This window comes from Apteryx mantelli, unplaced genomic scaffold, assembly GCF_036417845.1.
Source record: "Apteryx mantelli isolate bAptMan1 unplaced genomic scaffold, bAptMan1.hap1 HAP1_SCAFFOLD_122, whole genome shotgun sequence".
Lineage (NCBI taxonomy): Eukaryota > Metazoa > Chordata > Aves > Apterygiformes > Apterygidae > Apteryx > Apteryx mantelli.
Genome location: NW_027118478.1, coordinates 239,087 through 250,353, shown reverse-complemented (window position 1 = coordinate 250,353; position 11,267 = coordinate 239,087). Strand labels below are relative to the sequence as shown.

At 58.5% G+C, this 11,267-nt stretch overlaps 1 protein-coding gene across 1 annotated transcript; it reads left to right on the top strand.

The window, feature by feature from the left end:
• Window positions 1-3,849, top strand: LOC106498970 (sushi, nidogen and EGF-like domain-containing protein 1). Its single transcript, XM_067316794.1, has 6 exons — window positions 1-37; window positions 583-713; window positions 1,184-1,465; window positions 2,307-2,444; window positions 3,133-3,323; window positions 3,461-3,849. The coding sequence occupies exons 1-6, from the start codon at window positions 1-3 to the stop codon at window positions 3,462-3,464; spliced, it is 783 nt and encodes a 260-aa protein (XP_067172895.1). The 3' UTR covers window positions 3,465-3,849.
• Window positions 3,850-11,267: the final 7,418 nt, after the last annotated feature.

Sequence of the window (11,267 nt, the reverse complement as noted above, 5' to 3'; positions counted from 1 at the left end):
ATGAAGCCCTCCGTCGCCGTCCTGCTCCTGGTGGCGGGTGAGTGTCCCCAAAGCCCTCGGGGTGGCTCCCGGGGATGCCGCTAGCGCGGGGCAAAGAAAATCACCCTAAAGTCTCACCTTTCCCCCCTCTCCAGGAGCCGTGAGGAACGTCGCGCCGGCGCGGGGCGACGGTTGGTATTGGGGCTGCACGAGGGGGTGGGATTTTTGCCGAAACGGAGTTTTTTTCCGAGCCAAGCTGTGCTGTTCCGGCTTGAATCCGGGGAGGAAGGAGGTTGTTGAGATGCGTCCCAGCTCCGGAAGCGGGATGCTTTAATTCGGCGGTTGCAATCCTCCCCCCCCGGCGTCATTCCCGGTGGCTCTGGTCTCTCCTGGTCTGTAGGACACCCAAAACACGTCCATCCTTGGTGGCGTTCCCCGACTTGGAGGCAAAGGAGCCCCCGTTTTGAGTGGGAAGCCCCCAACTTGGTGGTCCTCAGCCCCACGCTGGGACGTGCTGCACCCCAAAAAGGTTGGGGGAGGAAGGTCGGGGGGTTCCGCGATGCTTTCGGGGTGCTGCCAAGGGGCTCGTCTGCCTCCTTCCAGAGCCTCTGCTCTACCCCTACGGTCCGGACCAGCACGACCACAAAACCCCCAAGCTCGATGACGGGTCATCCAAGAACCTCCCCATCTCCACGCCCTTCACTTTCTACGGCAAGATACACCGGTCCCTTTACGTACGTGAGCGGCAACCTTCCTCCGCGTCGCGTTTGCGCCTCTCCCTCCAGCTTCCGGCTTTTTTCCCCCTTTTTGCTGCTGCTTTTAGCCTGTCTTTCCTGGCTTGTGCGGGCGCAGTCCATCCACCCGTGGGGTTGAGCGGGTTCCCTTCCCACGAGGGTTTCTGGGGTGTCAAAGCACCCTCGTAGGGCTGGCAGGTCTTGCAGGAGGACCTAAGAGGTCTCACAGGAGGATCTATGAGGTCTTGCAGGAGGACCTGTGAGGTCTCGCAGAAGGACCTACTAGTTCTCGCAGAAGGATCTATGAGGTCTTGCAGGAGGACCTGTGAGGTCTTGCAGAAGGACCTACTAGTTCTCGCAGAAGGATCTATGAGGTCTTGCAGGAGGACCTGTGAGGCCTCGCAGGAGGTCCTGCAGGAGGAACCTCTGAGATCTTACAGGAGGCCCTACGAGGCGTTCACCTTTCGCAGGTGAACAACAACGGCGTGATCTCCTTTGGCTCCCGGGTCAACCAGTACACCCCTGACCCCTTCCCCCTGGCCGACGGGCGCTCTTTCGTGGCGCCGTACTGGGGCGACGTGGACAACGTGCTGGGCGGGGAGGTCTTCTACCGCGAGACCACGGAGCCGGCGCTGCTCAGCCGCATCACCAAGGACATCAACCGATACTTCCCGACGATCCCCTACACCGCCAAGTGGGCCTTCGTGGCCACCTGGGACCACGTGGCCTACTACGGCTCCACCAGCAGCAAGGTAAGGCGCCCCGAAGGAAGGGGACGAGCGCCCGTAAATGGCAGCCAAAGGCAGGGATGTCCCCTCTGATGCCCTAATCCGACAGCTGCTGGGGAACGGACCCCAGGGAGCCATCTTGAGGTTCAGGGATGGTGTCCAGGAGGTTAAACATGTAAAGATTCGTGGATCCCACCTAGCCCCGTGGCTCTGTGCAGAGACACACACACACGTGGCCACGGGTGAAATGAGTCACACCCTAAAGTCACCATCTGTTTGATGGTTGGGGCAAGCTTAAGCCAGAACCTGCTCTGGTGCAGGTGCTTGATGTGTTGGCCTTCACCACCCAGGCCCTGGCCTTTGCCACCACCTTGTTGGCTTTCACCATCAATGCGTGGCCTTCACCACCGACACGTTGGCCTTCATGACTGACACGTTGGCCTTCGTGACCAGTGGGTTGGCCTTCACTACCAGTGTGTTGGCCTTCATGACCAATACACCGACCTTCACCACCAAGGCATTGGCCTTCATGACTGACACAGTGGCCTTCACAACTGATGTGTTGGTCTTCATGACCAATGAGCTGGCCTTCACCACCAACGCATCGGCTTTCATGACCGACACATTGGCCTTAGTGTCCAACTTGTGGGCTTTCACCACCGATGCATTGGCCTTCACCACCAACGTGGTGGCCTTCACCACTGACACATTAGCCTTCAGGACAGTTGAGGTTAACGTGTGTCCTCCAGACCCTCTACCCAGGTGAAATCCCCACCTGGGTGCAGACCTTGGAGGCAAATCCTACGTGGACCTACTCGCCGCTCCATCACCCCCCGCATGCTCCCACCTCCCCCTTCTTTTGCAGGGAAACACCTTCCAAGCCGCCCTGACCACCGACACCAAAACCTCCTTCATCATCCTCAATTATGACCAAATCCAGTGGGCCTCCGGGACGGCGAGCGGCGGCGACCCCGAAACGGGTCTCGGAGGCACCCCGGCCCACGTACGTCCCGCCTGGGTGTCGCCAAACCGGAGGGGTGAAGGGACTTGGCTCCCAGCGCCTGGGTCACGCTGGGAAATAATTGCATCGTTCGTTAGCTAACGAGAAGACCCAGGCTCTTGGAGGTCCACGAAAGGCTGCCGCGAGGCAACTCCCGTTAGATATTAGGAAGAAAACGTGGTTTGCAGTAAGGATGGTGCCACCCCGGCGCGGTCCCCATCCTTGGAGACGTTCAGAACCCAACCCGGCGCCGGTGTTGGCCTTGCTTTGAGCAGGACTCACGCACTAGGGACCTCCTGAGGTCCATCCCATCCTAAATTGTCCCCAAATTAGCCTGAAACATCTGGGCTGCGGTGAAGGCCGCGCCTGCAGACTGTGAGTCCGCTCCTCCTGCAATTGGGAGGTCCACGGGGTCACGTCTGGGATGGAGACACCCCACCACGCCCCAGATCTCCCTTCCCCAAATGTCCTAACCAACGTCCAAGGTGGAAGAGCATCCCAGGGGGGCAGGAGAAGGTGGATCGCCCATGGTATGAAGATGCAGTGGGGTGAATGAAGCCCCCAGGGTGGACCTATGGTGCTCCCACTCACTTGTGGCCACCTCGGAGGGGTGAGCACCCACGGGGAGACCATCCCCACCTCCGTGGGGCGGCGTTGACCACCCCGAACCATTTCATCACCCCTTTTCTAGGCCGGCTTCAACAGCGGCAACGAGAAAGACTTCTACAACATCCCGGGCTCCCGCACCGACGCCATCATCAACATCACGAAGACCTCCAACGTCAACGTGCCGGGGCGCTGGGTCTTCCAGGTGAACGAGTTCAAGGTGACCGGGGTGCCCACCGAGGAGCCGCAGATCCCCAAGGACACGGATTGCTGGCTGTAAGTTGGGCTTTTTTCGGGAGGGGACAGGCAAGGAAAAAGGAAGGTGGGGCGCAAAAACCCGGGACCTTTCTCCGAGCTCTGTTTGGCTGCGGGTCCCCCCACCGGCTGGGATGAAGCCTGCTGCCTTCCCGCAGATAAATCCGGCGCCCCCACGTCGGAGTCGCCACCGCCACCGTCCTCCCTGTTGCACGCGCCCCGGAGGGAGCCGCGCGCCTGGATGCAATGGCCTGCAGCAGAGCAATAAAAGCGCAGCTGAGACCCGGCGGCTCCCGTGTCTTTCCGGGGTCGGGGCATTTACATGCATTTATGATTTCTTCTCCTCTGCATTCGTGCATTTACGATTTCTCCTCCTCTGCATTCATGCATTTATGATTTCTCCTCCTCTGCATTCGTGCATTAACGATTTCCCCTCCTCTGCATTCGTGCATTTGCAATTTCTCCTCCTCTGCATTCATGCATTGACGATTCCTCGCCCTCTGTGTGCATTTACGAACGAAATAGCAAAAAGAAAGAAAGAAAGAAAAAAGAATGGTCAAATTTTCCACAAAGCCTTTTTTTTGGGGGGGGGGGAGGAACACGCCCATGGCTTTGAGAGAATAAAGGTGAAAAACGTGGCCTCTCCTTCCGTTAAAAACGACGACAGAAACAGCCGGAAAACAGATTTTGACCTCGCGGAAGGCAAACGGGGACGCGGGAATCCGTAGCGCCGAGTCGCTGCTGGATTTTCGATCGGTGCGACTGGATTTGCAGCAAAACGGGTCTCGCTTCCACCTGCAAAACGTCCCCAGGGAATTTGCAAGGTGTCGGCTTTTTGCAAAAGTTTCAATTGCGGCAAAGTTGTGTCTAAATTGGCGGCAAAACGGGAATTTGCAACATGCTACATGTATGCGACGAGTTGCATGCACATAACATGCTACGTGCATGCAACGTGCTGCATGCACACAAGCTACATGCATGTAACATGCTATACGCACACACGTTACACACACACAATGTGCTGCATGCATGCGATGTGCCACATGCACGCAACATGCTACATGCACGCAACATGCTTCATGCACACAAGCTACATATATGCAGCATGCTATGTGCACGCAGCATGCGACATTCATGCAACATGCTACATGCACGCAACATGCTTCATGCACACAAGCTACATATATGCAGCATGCTATGTGCACGCAGCATGCGACATTCATGCAACATGCTACATGCACATGACATGCTACATGCACACAATGTGCCACACTCACTCAACATGCTACATGCATGCAACATGCTTCATACACACAACAGGCTACATACATGCAACATACTATGTGCACGCTACATGCTACATGCACGCAATGTGCCGCACTCAACATGGTACATGCATGCAACGTGCAACACGCACACAACATGCTACATGCAAGCAACATGCCATATGCACACAACATGCTACATGCACACAACAGGCTACATGCATGCAACGTACTATGTGCATGCAGCATGGCACATGCACGCAATGTGCCACACACTCAACATGGTACACGCATGCAACATGCAAAATGCATGCAGCATGCGACATGCATGCAACATGCTATGTGCACACAACATGCTACATGCACGTCCAGTGCCACACACTCAACATGGTACATGCATGCAATGTGCAACACGCACGCAACATGCTACATGCATGCAACATGCTATATGCACACAACATGCTTCATGCACACAACAAGCTACATGCATGCAAAATACTATGTGCACACAACATGCGACATGCACGCAACATGCTATGTGCACACAAGGTGCTGCACGCACGCAACATGCTAAAGGCACACAACGTCCTACAGGCACACAGCACGCTATATGCATGCCACACGCAACGCGCACGCAACATGCTACACGCACGCAGTGTGCATGCACGCAACATGCTACATGCACACAACATGTGGCATGCACACGTGCTACACGCAAGCAAAATGCATGCATGCAACGTGCTACATGCATGCAATGTGTAGCGTGCGCACATGCTACATGCATGCAACACGCTACATGCAACTACGTGCCGCTGGCCCGCAACACGCCACACGCAAAGCAACACGCGTGTCCCCCACGCTCACACCCAGCCCGCCGGGCTTTGCTCCCCCCCCATCCCAGGCGGGAACGCCCCGGGAAAGCCGAGACACGGAGCGACACGCTCCGACGCGGCTCCCGCTTCCCTGCCCACGTGACGTCATTCCCGCGGATTTGGGGAATTTTGGCGGCTTTTTTCTTCTCTTTTTTTGCAACCCCTCCCTTTTTTTTCCCCCTTGTTTTCCGCCTCTTTTTGGCAACTCGCTGGTATCGCAATGCCGGTCCCTGCAGGCAGCTGCCGCCACCCTCCCCCCCTGCCTGCAAAACCAGATGGGGGGGAAAATGGGGGCAAAAACGCTGCTTTTGGGGGCGGCGAGGGAGGGGGGGCAACTTCAGCACCCTCAGCACCCGAGAAAAAAACAGAATGCCTTTTTTTTTCACCCCCCCACTTGCAATTCTGCCCTTTTTGGGTGTTTTTCTGGCAAATCCTCCCCACCACCCCCCTCAAAAAAAAATAATCCGCCACCCACCCTTTTTTTAACTTTTTTCCCCCATTCTGGCCAAAAATATGATGTCAGGGCGCTGGGCGGGTCAGGACCCCCCCCGGGACCGGCCGGCATCTGCGCCGCGCTATAAAGCGGGGAGCGCTGCCCGTTTCGGGGCCGGAACGGAGGGTTTTGGGGCTCCGCTCGGAGGCAGGTAAGGCCTTTGCGGGGGCAGGTGGTTTATTGCCCCCCCCTTTTTTTTTCGTGGCGACGGGGGGGTCCCAAAGTCTTGGAAAGGGGGTGGAAAAGGCCCTTTTTTTACCCGCCCCCCCCCCCGCAAAGTGGTGCAACATGCCGGGGGCAATTTAGTTGCAACCTGCCCCGGGGGGGGGGGGATATTTCATTGCAAACTGCCCCCCCCCAGGGGCAATTCGGTTGCAACCCTCGGGGTAGATACAGTTGCAACCACCCCCGGGGGGGGGAGCAATTTGCTTGCAACCCCTGGGGGCAATTCAGTTGCCACTTGCCCCCCGCCCACCACCCCGGGGGCAATTCAGTTGCAACCCCCTGGGGGAGATTCGGTGGCAACTTTTGGGGGGGGCAATTAGGTTGTAAACCCCCCATGGGGTATAGTTGGTTGCAACCTCCTAGGGGGGCAATTGATTTGCACCCTTCTTGCCCCGGGGTAATTTCGGTTGCAAAAGCCCCCGAGGGGGGGAATTTGGGTGCAACCCCTGGGTAGATGCAATTGCAGACCCTCAGGGGGTAGATTCGGTTGCAACCACCACTGGTGGGGCAATTACATTGTAATCCCCCCCGGGGGGGGCAATTAGGTTGCAACCCCCGGGTAGATGCAATTGCAACCCCCCCCATGGGGTAGATCCAGTTGAAAACCTGCCCCCTCCCCCCGGGGGCAACTGGGTTGCAACCCCTAGGTAGATGCAATTGCAACCCCTAATGGGGTAGATTCGGTTGCAACCACCCCCGGGGGGGCAATTATGTTGCAACCACCCCCCGGGGGGGCAATTAGGTTGCAACACCTGGGTAGATGCAATTGCAGCCCCCCATGGGGTAGATTCGGTTGCAACCACCCCCGGGGGGACAATTAGGTTGCAAACCCCCCCCACCCTGGGGAGGGGGCAATTGGGTTGCAACCGTTGCCTGGGTGGGGGGGGAGCGTTTCCCTGCAAAATTCTGGGAGAAAACCTGAAATTCTGCATCCCGCCGGGAAAAAATTTAGGGATCCGGAGGGCACCGGGCTGCATCCTCCCGCGCCGGCGTCGCCCCCGAAGCCCCCGGAGGTGCCCTCAGAGCTCGTCCCAGCCTGGTCGCAGCAATGGATGGTGGCAGGGGACGGCGGTTGGGTGTCCCGGCGCCGTGGCTCTGGACGGTGGCGTTTTGGGGTGAGTGTGTGTGGGGGGGTGACGCTCGTTGGGGGGCTCCTCAACTCTTCCGTGCGCCGAGCTTTATCCCCAAAAAAAGAAGGCGCCGCGTCTCGTCCCACCAAAACTGGAGATCGGTGGCTTGCGATGGTCCAAAAGAGATGGACATCCACCCCCGTGTCCATCCCCTCCAACGTGGACGTGCGTGGAGGGAAGCGAGGAGGTGGGTCAAGCCACGTGGGCCACCGGCAGCTCGGGGCCCACCTCGGGCGTCCTCGGTGGGAAACACGGCGGTGGTTTTGCTTCTCGGGAGCTTCTCATGGGTCGTCTTCCCGGCGTCACCACGTGGGGCGACCGCCTCGGCCCCGAGGAAGCGGAGTTTCCGCCCGCCGCCTCGCCGAAAATTTGGTCGCCCGAGCGGTGACTCGGCCACCAAGTCACCTTCAGGTGACCTTCGGGTCCACCTTCCACCAGCACCAGCCCATCCCTGCTCGGTTGAGGTCGGAAGGGACCTCTGGAGACCTTCTGGCCCAACCCCAGCCCCCCTGGACCTCCCCCATGGGACATGGGAAGCCTTAGAAAGCCCAAGGGCCCCCTCGGAGCTCCTGCGTTTGGCGCGAAACCCACCCCAAAAGCTCAACGGGTCTCACCAATTCACGGATTTTCCTTAAAGCTCTTTATTATCCTCCACCGCCGACGCGAAGTTGGGTGCAGCACCCCGGGTGCGACCTGGGTGCTGCTCCCACACCTACCTTGGGGAGGGCGAAGGCGACGGCGCCCCAAGTCTCCTCTTCTCGGTGCTTCTCCAGGGGCTTCGTACCTTCCCGCCGTGGCCGCGGCGGCCCCGCGCCACCTCGGCCGGGACTTCGCGGTGGCCTTCATGCAGAACGGCTTGCAGCAGACCCTCAGCAGCGACTTCAAGCTGCTCCTCACGGCCTACTCGCCCTCCACGTCCGTCACCATCTCCATGAAGCAGCCCAGGCTGCGCATGACGGTGCAGGCGACGACGGGCCAGACCGTCCTGGTGAAGATCCCGCCGCAGGCCGAGATGGTCGGCAGCAAGGCCTTCGACAACGCCGTGCTGGTGCAGGCCACCAACGACATCTCGGTGCTCATGGTCAACGAGAAGGCCGCCTCGGGCGACACGGCCGTCGTGTACCCCCAGCGCAGCTGGGGCACCGACTACTACGTGGTCACGCCCAACGTGGGCACCGACCGCTACGGCGAGTTCGTTGTGGCCGCCTGGGACGAGCCCACCGCCGTTGAGGTGCACCTCAAAGCCCCCGTGACCTACCAAGGACGCGCTTACCCGCGCGGCTCCGTCTTGCCCCTCCAGCTGGAGGCCTTCCAAGCAGCCCAGCTCCAAAGCGCCGCCGACATGTCTGGCACCAGGATCGTGGCCCAGAAACCCGTGGCCGTCTACGCCGGCCACACCTGCTTGGCGAGGTTCACCCAGTGCGACCACCTGGCGGAGCAGCTCCAGCCCGTCTCCAGCTGGGGCAACACATTCATCGTGCCGCCCTTGCCTTTCAAGGCGCACTCCGACATCGTCTATGTCTCCACCGCCCAGGCGGCTCGCGTGCAGTCCCAACACGGGGCCGCCAGGACCATCCGGGAGCTGCGGCCAGCCCGGTCCACGCTTTACGGACTTCAAGCTCCAAATAGCTTGTACCTCTCCGCTAACGCCGCCGTCCAAGTCATCTTCTTCTCCGACGGAGGCCACGGAGATGCTCTGCCTTACGAGCCCTTCTTCATGACCATCCCCGATGTCTCCAGCTACTGCCACTCCTACATCATCTTCTCCCAGGACCACTACGACAACTACGCCGTCATGATCGCCAAGACGGAGGAGACGGCCGCGATCAAGCTCAACAAGAGCCCGCTGAGAAACGTGCTGTGGAAGCCGGTGCCGGGCACGGACTACTCCTGGGCCGGCCACCGCTTGGGTGGGCACTTCGCCATCCACACGGTGGAGAGCGAGGCTTCGCCCTTCGGGCTGCTCAGCGTGGGGCTCGGCGAGCAGAAGACGTACGGCTCGGTGGCGATCTGCGACAGCGGTAAGCTCCCGCCGCCTTCTCCTTTCCTCCTGCAACCCTTGGTTGCACCTCAAGTTGAAAAAAAAACCATATGTAGGAGCCAAAATTTGCTCCTCCGTGCCCAAACCGGGTGTGGGTGGTGCTTCCTCTCCATCTGGCAGCCCCACGGCTGATAGACACCGAGGTTGCACCCGGAAATATATAGCTAAAATGAGCCGACTTGGTCTTGGGCCACCTCCACCCTGCTCCTTCCACCTTCTCCTTTCCTCCTGCCCCATGTTCAAACCCTGGTTGCAACTCAAGTTGAAAAAAACCCATATGTAGGAGCCAAAATTTGCTCCTCCGTGCCCAAACCGGGGGCGGGTGGTGCTTCCTCTCCATCTGGCAGCCCCAAGGCTGATAGACACCGAGGTGGCACCCAGAAAGCCAGGTCTGAAATGAGCTGGCTTGGTCTTGGGCCACCTCCACCCTGCTCCTTCCACCTTCTCCTTTCCTCCTGCCCCATGTTCAAACCCTGGTTGCAACCCAAGATGAAAAAACCCATAGGTAGGAACCAAAACATGTAGGAACCAGGTTTGCACCTGGAAATAAATATCTAAAATGAGTTTTCTTGATCTGAAATGTGGTTTCAGCTAATTTTTGAGGCATTGGGACAGACAGAATCATCCGTCCGCCCTGGTTTTGGCACACTTTCGGATGAGTTTCCTCTGCAGCAAAGGTTTCTCCTCATCGTCTAGAGAAGGCGCCCGTAAAAAGGCGGAGGCTTGCGTGGCCCTACCTCTGCCAGCAAAGTTGTCCACCCCCCTGCCAAAATAAACCCCAAAACGGGTGTTTCTGGGTTTTTCTTTCGCAGATCCCTGCCGGGGAGTGCGATGCCGCGCCAAGGAAACGTGCCAAGTGCAGGACGGGCGGGCCGGCTGCGTGCCCGACTACCTGGGGACCTGCCTGAGGACGCCGGACCTGCAGTACCGCACCTTCGACAGGGCGACCGTCGCCTTCCGCGCCGGCTGTCCCTACACCGTGGCCAAATACTGCGGTGACGAGTCCACCCTGGCGCCCTTCGCCATCAAGGAGACGAAGAGCGAGGGCGGCTCCGAGGGGTGGCTGGCCGGCATCTACGTCTACGGCTACAACATCTCCATCCACAAGGGAGACGACGGCAAAGTCCAGGTGGGTTTTTTTTCCGCTCCTTGGCAGCGTTGTTTTTGGATGAAGCCTTCAGAGAAAAGCAGAAGAGGGTAAAACATGCTGGTAAGTGATATTAAAGCGAAACGAGGAGCAGCAAAACACAGTTTGGCGAAAATTTGGCGCGCTGAAGACAGCGGATGCCTTCTACTGGGCTCTAGATATCTACAGCAGAGGTGTCTCCACCTAAACCACGCTCGCTTTGTGGTTAGTATTAAAGAAGAAGCAATTTAAGGATGCGATTCACCTCGCCAAGTGGAGACGTCTCCTCCAGGCGGAGGTCGGTCTTGTCCTTGGGGGTCGCCCGACTCTATCAGGTCCATGGAGATGGACCCAAGGAGCCTAGGCGAGACCTAAATCTACTTTGCAAGGTTAAGTGAGGCGTCTCCCACCCATAAAAGCAGGCAGCGCAGGGCCAGCCTTTGCATCGATGAGATTTTTTAAGCTCCGGAGTCAACGGAGACAATTTTCCCCTGAAACATCTGGGGTTTTTAACCTCTTCCTCCTGAGGGACGTTGCGTAATTGCGGAGGCCTCCTGGCAAAGTCGCTGCCGCTAATCGCTTCTCCTGGAACGAGACACCGCTTTCGTAACTGCTGTGAGTAAACTCCAAAAAGAACCTCCAAAAAGGGATTTAACCCTTCTCCCGGCCTTTCCTTCCAAGGTGAACGAGCAGCTCGCCAGCCTGCCCACCAGCCTGGAAGCCGGGAAGATCAAAATCTCCCAAAACGAGGGCCGGACCATCCTGCAGACGGACTTCGGGCTGCAGGTGACCTACGACGAAGACCTGGCCCTG